The sequence below is a fragment of the Sturnira hondurensis genome, unplaced genomic scaffold (genome assembly GCF_014824575.4).
Source record: "Sturnira hondurensis isolate 20B ecotype Veracruz unplaced genomic scaffold, ASM1482457v3 Scaffold0023092, whole genome shotgun sequence".
In the NCBI taxonomy this organism is placed as follows: domain Eukaryota; kingdom Metazoa; phylum Chordata; class Mammalia; order Chiroptera; family Phyllostomidae; genus Sturnira; species Sturnira hondurensis.
This window is the reverse complement of record NW_028095723.1, coordinates 632,980-648,222: the sequence shown is the minus strand read 5'-3', so window position 1 is coordinate 648,222 and position 15,243 is coordinate 632,980. Positions and strand designations below refer to the sequence as shown.

At 40.6% G+C, this 15,243-nt stretch overlaps 1 protein-coding gene across 1 annotated transcript; it reads right to left on the bottom strand.

Moving 5' to 3' along the window:
• Positions 1-5,406: 5,406 nt before the first annotated feature.
• Positions 5,407-14,057, bottom strand: SLITRK2 (SLIT and NTRK like family member 2). The gene is made up of 3 exons (XM_037037373.1): positions 13,859-14,057; positions 9,958-10,011; positions 5,407-9,482 (listed from the first exon to the last, which is right to left on the bottom strand). The coding sequence occupies exon 3, from the start codon at positions 9,437-9,439 to the stop codon at positions 6,908-6,910; it is 2,532 nt and encodes an 843-aa protein (XP_036893268.1). The 5' UTR covers positions 9,440-9,482; positions 9,958-10,011; positions 13,859-14,057; the 3' UTR covers positions 5,407-6,907.
• Between the last annotated feature and the right edge of the window lie 1,186 nt (positions 14,058-15,243).

The following is a 15,243-nucleotide window of genomic DNA, read 5'->3' as shown; positions in this document are numbered from 1 at the left end:
AACATTTTCATTTCACAAGAGTCTTATTCATTCTAGGTCTAAGACTCGTTCACAAGAGTCTTATTCATTTATTCAGTAAGGAAATATTTATGGGAGAGTTATGTCAGGTGTTGATAATGTGAAGGTGAAAGGGGCTTGAGAAATGAGGGCCATTGCCAGGGATTGCCTGCATAGACTCCCTACACCTATCCTGTCTGCTCAACCATTATTTTGTGAGCCAGAAAGTACCTGGCATGCATGTTGTAACCAACATTCTGTCAAGATCAAAATATGTCCAAAAATGCCTGGTAACTATATCTGACAGAACTTAGTTCAAAGTTGATAGCAAACACATAATAATATTTGAAAATCAAATTAATAAAAATGATATTTAATTATTACAAAACAGTAACCCAGAGAAACATGGATCAGGTTCATTTCTAGCCTCCATTCAGGAATGACAGTATTTATTTTGAAGGTCATGTGCCACTATCAACAGACACATATGACTTGCTGATGTTTTATGTTACATATGTCAGGACTGGAAAGCTGTACATTATTTTCACCCTTATTTCATCTCAACTAATCTTTTTAAAGAATCATATAATGTGCACTAAGCCATAACATTCATTCTTCAACAAAACATTTTAAAATGAGGCTATTTCAACTGCTTTAGCTACCCTGTGAAGGCTACATGAATAAACTGAACATATTGTGCATATAGCAATGAATAATACAGAGAGGAAAATCTGTTTTAAGTCTTCATGCCTACCACAGGAATCTCAAATCCTTTGTTATGTTATTTATACATTTGTGAATGGAGCATACCTGGAAGATATATTATGCTGTTCAACCAAATGCAAACAGCCAAAGAAATCACTTTCCTGTAATCCACAATAACACCAACAAACGTACCTCACCCTCTTCGCATTTCATTTGTTTTAACTCTATACTCTGGGAATACAATGCTAGCATCTCCACTGATGAATTCATAATGTATATCCATTGGATTTGCATATAAATATATCTCTTATCTTACAAACTTGTTATATCAGTTATGGTATGATAACTTTAGTAAGAAAAGCAATCGGGCTGTGGTGTGGGTGGGTGTGAAAAGTGAAGGTAGTGGAAAATCCGTAGACTTTCCATTCATACAGAGATATCATTATTTGAATTGTTTTTGTTGATTTTTAAGTCTGATACTGCTTTGGCCAGGGCAGCTCAGTTGGTTGGAACATCATCTCATACACCCAAAGTTTGCAGATTTGATTCCCAGTCAGGGCACATGCCTAGGTTGTAGGTTCGGTTCCCTGTTGGGCATGTACAGGAGGCAACCAATTGATGTTTCTCTCTCAAAGCAATGTCTCCCTCTCCCTCTCCTCTCTCTCTCTCTTTCTCCTTCCCCCTGCCTCTCTCTCTAAAAGCAGTGAAAAATATCCTCAGGTTAGGGTTTTAAAAAGTCTGATACTAATGAACATTCATGGAAAACTATAAATATGTTTTTAAAAGACCTCATTTTGTCCTTAATATGCAAATTAGGACCTTAATTTTTAAATATTTAAACAGTATACAGTGAGGCAAAGGGGGTGGTTCCAGTAATAATTTGTCATTAGTTCCTCTTAAGATTTTAAATTATTTTCTAGTTCAAATATTCATTTTTAGTAAATAATTTTTAAATGAAATCTAACTACAGAATAAAATGACTATATAAACAGTTTACCAAATAAAAGACAATATCATTTTCCAATATTTCATTTTGCTATTAAAAGCTCAAAATATGACATTCACTTTTTGAAACAATGTCAATATTTGGCCCAGAAGTCTGTTTATATGAGAACTTGTTTCATTTGCCATTTATTCCAATGACTTGAGAACAATTATTTGCAACTAAATCTAACAGCATTTGCACAAGTGTTTTCAAGCTAAAATACTGCTAAAAGTCCCAACACACATGCAAGTCAATATTTTTACATGATAACATATATTTATTATAAAACCTGTCACTCTAAGCACTTTATAGGATATGAATACAAGAGTCACTCTGCCTTATAATGAATTATGGCCACAGCTGAGGGGAGATACTGCTGAGCAGAAGAGTTCTTTGTTCAATTGAGTTCAAATGGGTTAGCTACTCAGACTGTTCAGGAATGCTAGTGCACCATCACAGAATTGCTTGATAGCTCAATTCAAAAAAAAAAAAAAAAAAACTGCAGCAGATTTTCAAGTATAAGCCCTTAGCAACCAAGAAACTGGTAGTACAAGCATTGACAAGACACACTCTTACTGTGCAGGTGGGCTCTGCTGTAAGCAAGTTGATATTGAAAATCCAAATACACAAAACATAAATTAGGGAGTGATTATTTGTGTTATAAAATGGGTTTCTGGCTTATGAAAGGATTCACAAGTTTCCTCTAAATAGTAGCTCCCCTAATGCATTTAAAATACAATTGATTTACAAAACTTCAATTTACACATGACTTTTTTATGACCATAGTGAGAAGCAAAGTACACTTAAATACAGTACTTAATTTCCTCTCTCAGAATTCAGGTATCTCATCATTGTATTGGTAAAAAAACAAGACAAAATGCTATCTGCTAAGCCACTGATATGTAAAATAAATACTAACCCTGAAACAGGGATATACCAGAAAATTTGAGTAGGTTTCTGATTTTGTATTTACATTTTTGGGATTCATTTTTACAATGTAAATCTTTAGATAGCACACACACAAAGCTATCTTAAGGCCATAATATGGAGCTCTGTTCTGCAGAAATGTGTTCTATTTTAGTGGGTTTTTTTGCCTTTTTATCTGTGTAAAGAGGTGTTAATGATGGTTACAAGGTAGCTAGTTTATTTTTTAATATTTTATTTATTTATTTCTAGAGAAGGAAAGAGAGGGAGAGAAACATCAATGTGTGGTTGCCACTTGAGCATCTCCTACTGGAGACCTGGCCTACAACCCAGGCATGTTCCCTGACTGGGAATCGAACCAACATCCCTTTGGTTCAAGGCCCAGCACTCAATCCACTGAGCCACCCCAGCCAGGGCTAGCTAGTTTATTTATGATATATAAATAAATGAAGTTTATATTTCATTTCAAAGAATCATCTTTTAAAATGCAACTTCCTGCATTTCATTACTGTTCCCACCATTTAATCTAAGTGATTGTCATTTATATCCCTTATTATCACTAAGCTCACTGTGGGGAATGGATGTAATGGGGTAGGGCAAAGATCCTGTCTACTGTATCTCTGTGCCCTCTCAGCAAGCAGCACAAAGACTGGCATCTAAGAAGTAAGCACTCAATAAATATTCACTGAATTAATGAAGAAATGACTAGGTTGGGAGAACTGTCCAGATAGCATGCAATCTAGTATGTATTTGAAATATTTACAATTAAAATGAATGTCCAGAATCTGAAAAATCACAGAAACTCTCTCTTGTTCCTTATACACTTTTGGTAAAATTCATAAAATATTGAGCCCTTGATGACATGGAAATGATTCGGATATTAAATTATCTTAGAAGTCACAGAAAACCACAGGGTTACTTCCTTATTCACCAACTGCTGGAGTGAACTAACAAGGCACACAAGTTGACCAAATCCAGAACCAGATTTGACTCTTGGCAATTGTGTCCAGACTGAGAAGTCATGCTTTTGAGTGTTTTAATATCAATTTAGACACAGGTATATTCAGAAAGAGTGAAAGCAACTAATTAAGAGTTACAATTTAAAAAAGAGTTACAATCAAAGAGAATTTCCATGTGTCATTTCTAGGGAAGACATGAAAATCTGTTGCAGACAGAGCCAGGAGAGATCACATTCTGTTGGTTGTAATCATTTTGCTCTGCTGATGCTCATACCTATTACAAGTTGCATGTGAAATAAAAGTGAAATAGTAAAATCCTGCTGTAGGAGATAAAAATAAAAATCCTAAAATAAAATATGCTTGAAAGCACTTGAGTGTATAGAGCAAAACAATGAAGTCAATGGGGATGTTGATAACTTAATAAAGGTAAAGTGTTTGTGATTGCATTAGAAACTAAAACTTCAAAGTATATGGTGTTTTATGCATTTAAATGAAATACTCTGGACCAAATTCAAATGATTTCATCTTAAAACCTAATATGAATAAAGCATAGATCTAAAATGTAAGAATCTAGAATTAAATCATAATTATTAAGAGAGTTTATGAATCTCAATTCTTCTAGAAGGAAGAATCATAAATCATAAATTATAAATTTATGATTTATAAATCATAAATCATAATTATTAAGAGAGTTTATGAATCTCAATTCTTCTAGAAGGCCTCTTTAAAATCATGTGACTAAATGAATACTAAATTCTCTCTATTTAAAAATAAAAAATCTGTTTCACCATGAATAATAGCATTTTATAGGAATAACTTTACTTTCAGGAGAATCTGAGCAAACACTGAAGTGGAATCATACATTGGTAGTTCTAGTAATATAATTTAAACCTAAAAACTATCTTAATAGAATATATATACAAATTTGTCTTCATAATCATTTCCAAAAATACTTACCTCTATATTCTGTATTTATTATTGCACCAAATGAAAGCAACCATAAGAGTATTTTTGCAACTCTTGCATATATAATACTTCACTGAAAGAATAGTGATTTGTAGGAGATATCTCCAAGTTCAACTAGCATAATACCCTGCTCCTTTTCTGTGAAATGTAAAATCTCTGTACATTAATTTTCTTGTAAGTCATTTCAGCCCACCAATTTCAATTTTGATCTAATGAATTTAAATATAAATTATGATCTCTAATCAAAGAACAAACATGTTTGTCACTGTAGGTGACAGAGAATCACTATAGATTTAGAGAATCTAGGTTGAGGTATATTTTTCCTGATTGCCCTTACATTTATGTACACACAATTACCTGCTATTTCTCAAAAGACTATTATACACCAGTCATTATTAATCCAAATAATTTGGATTTAAATAATTTCTAATTGAAAGCCTATCACATGAATTGTTTGTAGTGATGGACAATATACTATTATTCATTTTAAAGTTTTATAAGTAAGTTATCAGTATCCACTTCAACCTCCACAGAATAATAAAGGATTATTATGTGCAGTAACCTATTTATGAACAGAAAACAGTGTGCTTCTTTCAGATGCCATCAATTGCTTTAATAAGGATTTGAAAAGCTGGACTACTTTATATGCAGATCACTATCCCAGTTGCATAAGGATTTACAATAGACAAAACAAAACTATTTTTTGTTGTAAAGAAGGACTGTTTGTTTAAATCACACAACAATGTTTGCATCTAAAAATTATTTACAGGCTAATAAGGCCACATAAACATTATATAGACTTGGTTAGTTAAAAATCATTTTAATGCTAAAACCAAAACAAAAGGTTTAATCAAACTGACCAGGAAAAAATCAAGTAACATGTCTAAAGAAGGCAGAAGAAAGAGGATGCTTACTTTCTTGGTTTAGGCACTTATTAATCATTTTGGAGGTATAAATAGTGCATGATTTGATAGCACCCATTGATAGCAATGAACTCAAGAGGAAAATGGTCCTTTCTCTAAATGTTTGGGAAAGCACCATTTCTCTAAACATTTAGTGAAAATTTAGAAAAACTTTGATTCTACCTTTTAATCTTAAAAGAAATTAATGTTTATGTTTATCTCTGCTGTCTTTAGTTTGCCGAAAATTTAATTGTGAAGTTTTAATTTCAACTGTGAAGTCTTCCTTCAAGGTATTTAATGCCTCATTTGTCTTTATTAAATGAGGTGTGTGGCGGCCTCTACTGGTGCATGGTGCATGTAGAGGACAGAAAACTGTGCTTGAACAATAATTAAATGAAAAAAAAGAAAGAAAATGTTCAATAGGCAGAGAAAATATTAATTTCAATTGCAATGTTACAAATACAGACTCTGTCATTTAAATATACAAAAATATCTAATTTAATGCAAAAATATATTACAAGTTATGTACTGTACTCTTAGATTGGGAAAACAATCTAAAACATTGACCATGTCAGTGTAAAAAATGACTTACAAAGGGCATTAATTGTTCAATTCACTCTGATATTGGGTTAAATATATTTTATTAATGAATTACTAAGCCAGACTGAGAAAGATTATTACCTCTAGTCCACTGTTAAGTCCCCTTAGTTGACTGAAATAAAATCACTTAGAACAAATTCAGTGGAAAGGAAATATTGTACAGTTAAATCTATGAAGTCTTAGAATTAGAATCATTTGATGACAGGCTGGTATCTATAACTCAAGCAAATTGTACATTGACTTAATATAGCTGACATTATTATCTATTTTACAGTGTTTTAATTTCAAAAATACAACACATTAGAATATGTTCAATTTATTGAAGCTAAAAGCAACATTTAAGTAACGTACTTAAAGTGCAAAGGCACTTTAACATAAAGAATTGATGCCTAGTGGCTATACTTGGTAACTGAAGATTGAAATACCATATATCGTTATTTACAAAAGAATTTATAGTCTCAAAAGATCTTTGGAGATCTTCTACAAAATGCACTAAATACTCATTTTTATTTGAAAAGTTTGCTTACTCTTTCTTCATTCACTATAATCTCCTCTTCCCACTCCCCACTGGAAAAAGAAAAAAATAAAACCATAAACAAAATATATGAAAAACTTCATTGTAGAAACATTTATGTTCAATGATGATTCCTAAGGAGAGAATGAAAAAATAGGGGTGGGGTGGGCAGGAGAAAAATAATTTAAAGGAAAGCTTGAAAAAGCAGTATAATTGCTTCATCCTATCACCAATCATTTTCCAAGTTCCCCACTGATGCTGGGAAAGGGAAACCACAAACTGGAAAACAAACACAGTGTTTCCAACAGTTTGGAGCAGCATCCTTTGATGCCATAGAATTGTAAATGATTTCCCTTTACAGATGACTGATTGCAGTTTGTTTTTCCAGAACTTCGAGGTAGTCTGGTTCTGACTGAGGCTTAGCTTGCAGTAGAGGGTGGTTGGGTTTTGACAGCCCCACAAAGCATTTCCTGGGAGTTCCATATAAAACGGTTTTATTGATTCTGTCTTGGTTTTGGCGTCGAGATTCATATGATGGGGCAAACTGCTTTTTAGGTAAGGTACAAAAGTTATAGTGGACTAGTCCTGCACTGGGGAGTTCCTTAACACGCTCAATAATATTCTGATACAGCAACTCTGGCTCTCTGGGTGTGGCCTGCTTTTCTAGCAACTCATTGGCAGTTATGGTGTAAGCTGCCTCCTCGTCTTTTTTCTCCTCCAGGTTGCCGTAGCTGAATTCTTGCAAGTTTCGATAATAGGCTACTGGGTCTCCTTCTTTCTGCATGTAGATGGGATTTTGGCACATCTGCCCCACAGGTGGGGGGATGTAGTTATAGACGTGGCCATCCATTTTATCTTGAGTCTCACTGTTGTAAGACCCATACTGTAACTGAAAGGAACTTAAATCTAAGTTGTTGGCAGTCCTCGGAACACTTGGCACCCCCTTTCGGCGTTTCAGTACAAAGACGAATAAACCTGCCCCAAAGCAGACAGATAAAATAAAGACAACAAGCAATCCTAAAATTAAGATGGAAAGTGGAACTTCAGTGTGTAATTCAGGATAGGAACTGGGAGATACACTAAGCAACCGAGGTGTGTTTGTGTTGTGATTCACTGACAGAATGGTTCCATCTGACAAGTTTGGACTGTCTGGACAGATAGCCTCCCTCCCCAGAAACTTCAGGATCTCCCCTGCATGCTTAGCCGGAGACTCACAAGTCACCTCATTGATGATGACAGGGGAATTGGCATGTTCTGTCCAGTCTTTTAGCCCCATGATGTCACAGGTGCAGTCCCATGGGTTCTCCTGCAGATCTATCTGGATAAAAGCTGGGAGCTGATCCAGAACCCCTTTCACAGGCAGGTGAGAAAAATGGTTATTTCTCAGGTTCAACCTGGTGAGAGCCGTGCCCCCAAATATGTTATCAGGTAAGGACCTAAGAAGGTTGTTATTCAAAAACAGTAGCTGTAAGTTAATCAAAGCATCAAAGGTCAGCGGTTTGATTTCCTTAATAACATTATACTCTAAATAGAGATACTGCAAGCTGTACAGTCCATCAAACATGGAAGGGTACAGCACTTCAAGGTAATTGCCATTCAGATAAAGTCTGCGTAAACTGGTCAGGTTTGTGAAGGCACCTTCCTGAATGACTGCAATCCTATTGTTTCCTAAATGTAACAAATCCAAAGAACTATAATCTAAGAGGTCTTTCTTATAGACAGCTTGAAGATAGTTCCCTGTCAGATAGAGTTTTTTTGGACTGGTAGGTTTGGGCTGCAAGTCAGATATATTAGTGAACTTTCTTTCTTGGCAGTTTACATTTAGACCATTGTCTGAGCTCTGAGAGGTGCACACACAGCTACTGGGGCAGGTTAGGGGCACAGGGGATTTGGTCTGGTACACCATGATTGGGCCAAAACTCTGCCTGTCCTTAGACACAGTGACCCGGGGAGTCGGACGATTTCTCATTTTGGGTGGTCGGCTGGCTTTTGGAGCCCTGGTTGGGTTGAGAGCGGGATTCACTGTAGGCAACAGCCTTTGGATGTGTGTGTCAACATGGCTGCCCCTCTGACTGGAGTCACCGGTACTTTTTCTGGGACAGAGGTCTTGCCTGGTCAGTTGAGTCACATCTTTCCCATGCAATCTAAAGGGAGTTTCACAAACAATCTCCCCCACAAAAACAGTTATGGTGTCCAGCCAAGCCTTGAGAGGAAGTAAGTCACAAGTACAGTTCCATGGGTTTTCTTCCAACTGAATCTCCATGATCCCTCCAATATGTTCAAGGACACCTGCAAAAGGCATTACTTTCAGCCTATTTCCTCTCAGATCTAAGTGGGTCAGCAGGACAAACCGGAACACATTGCTGGGCAGTGACAGCAGGAGGTTGTCATTTAGGATGAGTACTTTGAGCTTATTCAGTTTGCTGAATGCTCCTGCCTCAATTGCACTGATATAATTGTAGTCAGCCTGGAGATACTCCAGGCTTTCCAAGCCCACAAAGGTGTCCTCCCTCAGCACCTCGAGCTTGTTGTTGTTAAGGTGTAGTCTCTTGAGCATTTTCAGGCCACTGAATGCCCCAGTTCGGATCTCCAGCAGCCCATTGTTACCTAGGTGGAGAGTCACTGCATTGGAGTAATTGACAAACTCATTGGGGTACAGTCTTGTCAAAAGGTTTCCATTGAGAAAAAGCTGGTAGATTCGATACTGGGGTGGTTGGAGCAAGCTGACAGTTGTAAATCCTTTGTTTTCACAATTAATATTCAGTACGTTTTCCTTCTCTTCGCACAGGCAACGGATCTTGCAAATGTCTTTGGCAGTTTTGCGACTCTCTGCCTGTAAGAACCCGGCCACGGTTAGCACACTGATGAACCAAACGCTGCTCAGCATCTTTAGGCACCGTCGGTGTCAGCTCAGGTACCTAAGGGCAAACCTTGGAGGGGAGGTGGAGCAAGATAGAGCAGGGTGTGGGGAGAAAGAAACAAGGAGGCCCAATTAAAATGGCAAAGCAAGGGGTCAGAGTGGGAGAAAGGGAGAATGCCGGAAATCACTGCGTTTTTCAAAGTGGTTTCTTCTATCACTGCCCTCATACCCTCCACAGCCGCCCCCCACACACACGTCCTTGAAACCCATGCTTGCACCGCATTTCCCAAAGGGTTGCAGCCAGCCGAGGATTCACTAGTAACCAAATTGTCCTACTAAATCCAGCCCATGTCCTCCTCCCCTGGGGTATCTTGAAGAGATCTCAGGCTGATTTACTGCCCTGGGCTCACAGCAAACAGCCTACTAAGCTTTACTTTTTTATTTTTTGTTAACTGCACAGAAAGGGGATTGGAAAATCATGGTACTGGCGGCGGAAGAGGGGGAGGATGGAAAAGCAAAGTTGGCCTAGCGTAGGGCATACTCACACATCAGGAGAAGACAGGACCCCTCTGGTCTGCAGTCTGCCAGTAGTCTAACATCTTCAGAAAAAGAGGGAGAGCTAGGTAAAAGAAGATGCCGCTTCCAGGGGAGAGGCCCTGCTTTTAGTTGGTTGTTTTAATTTGGCTGGAGAATGCGCAGAAATAACAAATCTGGCAGGCAATAGGAGAGAAGAAGAGGGTTGAAGCTAGAGGAAGCTGAGCCCACATGGACCTGGGGGTTGGATTAACAAGGAGGTCCCAGAGCCATCTGGCTGGGTCTGCAGGTGGCGATGATGGCCAAGCCTTGAGGCGCACTTCCAATCTGGTGGCAGTGGCAGCAGTGAGCTTAACAGTTTGAATTTGAGAGACTTTGAAGGCTCCTCCAGATAAGGCGAGGATGATGTCACGGGCGGAGGGGGCAGGCAGTGGATAGAGGACTAGCTCTGGGAGAAGGAGGGGCAGGTGTTTCTCTTTCTTGCTAGTAGCTTTGCAAAGCTCAAATCCTGGCTCTGTCAGTTGATTCTGAACTATTTCACCTCCAATGCGGTGGACAGTGAGCACTAAGCAAGGTTCCTGGAGACAGGTTCTCTAAGACAGACCCTGCTAAGGGGCTAGCACCCTTTTAGCAGTTTCTTCCACCTGCCCCTCCCTCCTGGCCATCCATTCCTGGAGATTCTCATTCCAGATTCCTAAGCAGGGGTCCAGGTCTCTCTCTCTCTCTCTCTCTCTCTCTCTCTCTCTCTCTCTGTGTGTGTGTGTGTGTGTGGACTTCTCTTTTGCTACAGTACTGGGGCCCACCTGCCATTCTCCTAGCTCAAATGCTCTTGGTGTTAGGGTGGGGAGTGTGCAGTGGAGCAGTGTGTCTATGTAGGAGGAGGAGGAGTTCTCCTGGGAGGTGTATGATTTACATAGAGAGCTTTGTTTCAGTGTTTAGAGAATTACTTTCTAGATGGTGAATGGCCAGATATTTGCCTGGATTCAGAAAGCCAGCTCCACATTAGCTTATGGACTGAGATAAGCAACAAAACACTTCTCCTCCTGAGGTTTACACTAGTCAGAGACAATGAGGTTTAAACATGTGCTTTTTGCCTGAAGGAAGGAGAAGAAGAGTGTGTGTCACAAAGGCACTGCCAGGCTGAGCCTCAGCTGGAGTGGGAGCCCACAGACAGGTGCCTAAGTACCCCAGGCTTCAGGCAGGGGGCAAGAAGCTAAGACAACTGAGGACAGCAATGCAGGAAGACTGGCTCCTAAGAAAGAGAGGAGAGATGAGTGGAGTCCGGCCTGAGACCCAGTAGACCTGGGTTCTGATCTACCTCTATTGCCAAGTTCATCACTTATTTCTGTACATTCCTATTCCCATTGACAAATGGGGTGGATTATTGGGACCTTTCCAGCTCTGACATTCAATTTTCATATAGCCTTTCCAAAGAATTATTAATGACCAAGTGTTGGGTTTTGTTCTCCGATATATCATTTCTTCTTTGTAATCTTAAAGTCTTCTGGACCTAGGAGTCTCCCAATGTGGAGTCCGTTTGCAGGATTGGAATGTCTGCTGTTGCCCAGAAGCACCATGGGCTGTCTCTGGGATGGAGTTGGGGGAATAAGTCAGGAACAGGAGGGAATGAAAGAAGAGTGGGAAAAGGAATTGCCCACGACATGTGCCTATCCCACAAAACACCTCAGCATCTTCTCCCTGTCTTCAGTCCCAGCCAGTTGCTGATGGAGTCAACACAGGGTTCCATTGTTGGGCCAAATTCCAAATAGAAACAATCCCACAGGTGAAAAGAACATCTGAAAAGGGAAAGCTGCCATTTCTCTCCTCATCCTTTTTTACTAAGCTCAGATTCTAAGATTGTTTGCCCTTCCTCCCCAAGAAGGGCTGGGGACAGTTTATAAACGTAGGCACTAAGGCAACCTGTAGCTCTGACAGTCTCCTCCCATTTTTTTTCAGGCTTTCCCCCTCTTTTTCCTTTGGGAAGAGCCTTGAACCAGACATCAGGAGCCTCCTCCCACTGTGCAATATTTGCTTGGTGTTGGGCCAGATACCTCCTTCTGGGGCCTCAAATTGTCTTTCTTTATGTCAAAGGATGACATTGAGATGAGCTGTCCTGTGGGGGTTAGCCCCCAGTCTATTGGAATTGCATTATTAGATGCAAGTAGAATGATCTGGTGCAACCATTATTAAGCATCCTTGAATGAACAAGAGACATTTGTTTTTAAATACTTGCAAATGTTATATATATATATATATATATATATATATATATATATATATATATATATATATATTCTAGAGCGATATGATGTGTTCACTCTGTTGTTTAGTTAACAAACATATAATAATTAGGTTAATATTCCATTTAAGTAGAAGCCAACATGAAAACTGGACAAAACCTCTGAAATTAGATTTATTTTATAGAGAAGACATTCTTCAACCAGAGGAAGTGCTGACTTGCATAAGTTTAGTAATATAAAATAAGAAACAACCCAGGAATGATGGGTTTCAGTCCAGCGGCTTTCCAAAAAGCTCGCTTCTGCTTAGGGTGAATCAGAAAATAATTACTTAAACTCAAATAGTGGTGGTGGTATTTTACCTAAATGTATTACTTTTCAAAAGTTCTATTTGAAAGTGAAATATCAAATATTAGTTTTAGTTTTCAAATATACTAATAACCTTCAAGACAGTAATAACACTTCTAATGCTTCTTGAAAACAGTCCTTTCTTAGGAGTTTCAGAGAATGGGGGTGTATTAGATTGGGGGAACTGGAACACTTGAAATCCTTGACAATTATAGTAAAGGAAATACGGTGGTAAACTAGCCGCGGGGAAGGCCAGGGGGAACCTGCGGTGATAGGGAAGATCTTCCTTCCATGGACCCTCCCGCCACCCCTTCCTCTACTGCACGTCCCCGAGCTTCCCCAAGCGCTTTCCCAAACATGCTTATTGGGACCAAATCAGCCTCAACCTAGATAAAACACTTTCAGCTGGCCTCGTGTTTCTGGGAATAACGGCCGCAGTGCCCTGCTAGGGAGAATGAGTTTTAAGGCGTTGGGAAGGTGAACTGGGAGCCCTTGAGAGGAAAACGGGGAGGCTAAAATAATGGAAAAACCCCCTCTCCTCACTGGAGCAGGGAGGCAAAAAATCGACTAGGTGGCCTCAGTCTCACTGGAATCTAACCGAGTAAAGTCTGGCACCAGTCGCCCAAGCTTTCCCAGGGTGCTATAGGTTCGGCGGGCGGGCAATTTGTTTCCATGCTGCCGCCAGGCGGGCCGTGAGGGGGTTAATAGGAGTCCCTAAACCTGCAGTGGTGTGTGTGTGTGTGTGTGTGTGTGTGTGCGCGTGTGCGCGTGTGCGCGCGCGCGCAAGAGAGAGAGAGAGAGAGAGAGAGAGAGTGTTCCGCCCCAGGCTGACTTCTCTACATCCCCCCCTGCGCCGTCCGCAATCCTGGGCAAATGCCATTCCCCTAGGACTCTTCCAAGACCACCCAAGAGGTTGGCGAATAGCTCGTCACACGACCAGGGGACCAGACCGCTAGTGCAGTCCTACCTGCATTCCCCGGGGCTGCTAGATGCCTGATGCTGCACACAGGGCCCACAGCCTTGAACACTACCCGTACTTCCCATGCTTTATACAGCCCGACGGGTGTGTGGGCCGCCAGCAGCGGCAGTGATGTGCGATGCCCTGAACACGACTACGCCCACGCGAACGTCCTGAAGCCAAACAGCCCCAGTGGGGATGGGAGGCAAGATTGGCCCCAGTGCGATATCCCAGGCGGCTAGCTCTGGGTCTTCCCACACCGGTCTCTCCCTGTGGGGAGTCTGTTGCAAAGGGGGCAGGGGATCGTGGGGAGCCCGCTCGCCGGCCTCCGAACCGGCGCTGCTGGGTTCGCAAGGGCTCAGAACTTACCCAGTGACAGTGTCTCTGGGAGCTTCCCCAGGAGGCCCCCACAGCATCCGCGACCTGGGAAGGCGACCAGGGAAGGAGACCAGGGAAGGCGAAGGAGCCGACACAGCCTGGGGCCGGCACAGGCCGTGATGGAGTACACCACTGCTAGCCCAAGCAGTGGCCCCGGCAAGCAGATTCTCACTGGAGCAGCTGCCCGGCAGCGTTTCTAGCAGGAAGGAGTGAGGGAGTGGAGGGGGAGGAGTGAAGCAGAGCTGGAGGGAGCAGGAAGGGGAGGGAGGGGTGGAGGGATGGATGGACGGACGTAAAGCAGCCCCTTGCCTGCACTTAACATTCAGCTGGCAGATCGAGTGTCCCCGCTGTGCAACCGGAGGAGCGTGCACCAGCCCACTGAGGAGCTGCTGCTCCTTTTCTGGACAAGCGCCACGAAACGTTCACGCCTCTAGGCCCCTTGCAGCTTCTACCATGGGCTGAAGCTCAGATTCGGTCAAGGGAAATAAGGATGGCACTTGGTTGGTAACAAAGCCAGGGGGGAGATTAAAACCAATGGGTGGAATTAGGGGCAAGTGCAAGAGCAGTCAGAGCTCCCAGAAGGATGCCTTCCTGGGATGGCTGCCTCTCTAACTAGTAAGCGCCCAGTCAGTGCGGTTTGCAGTCAGGCATTTAAGGACCTCCTAGGAAGATGGTAAACAAGGAATTTCCATAGAATGTGAGGGTAAGCTAAACTTCTACCAAAGTGTTGACAAAAACAAGACCTTAGCAGTGCTCTGGTGTATATATTTTTTTAATTTAACATTTTATTTAAAATAAAATTTCAACTAACTTTACGAAAAAATTTGAACTGTTCTTGTTGTTGTTGTCGTTGTTATTCAAGTACAGTTCTCTCCATTTTCCAGCCACAACTTTCCCGCCTCCTCTACACTTAAGGAAGAGCTAAATCCTACCCTTCTCAGACTGTTCTAAACAAACAAAAAAAAAAATCCAAGAAAAAGGAAAACTCCCAAACTCTTTTTATGAGACCAGCATCATCCTAATCCCAAAACCAGATAAAGATACACCAAACAAAGAAAACTTAAGGCCAATATCACTGATGAACATAGACGTTAAATTCCTCAAGAAAATATTGGCAAACCACATCCAGCAATACATTAAAAAGATCATACAACACGATCAGGTGGGATTAATCCCAGGGATGCAGGGATGGCACAATATTCACAAATTGATAAGCATACTATATAACATAAACAGAAGGAAAGACAAAAATCACATGATCACATCAATAGATGTGGAAAATACATTTGATATGGTTTGATTCTTTTTACTTCTCACAAAATTGCCCTGTTCTATTAGAGCATGCTATTGGTCATCCTCCTTTTCTTTTTTCTCTT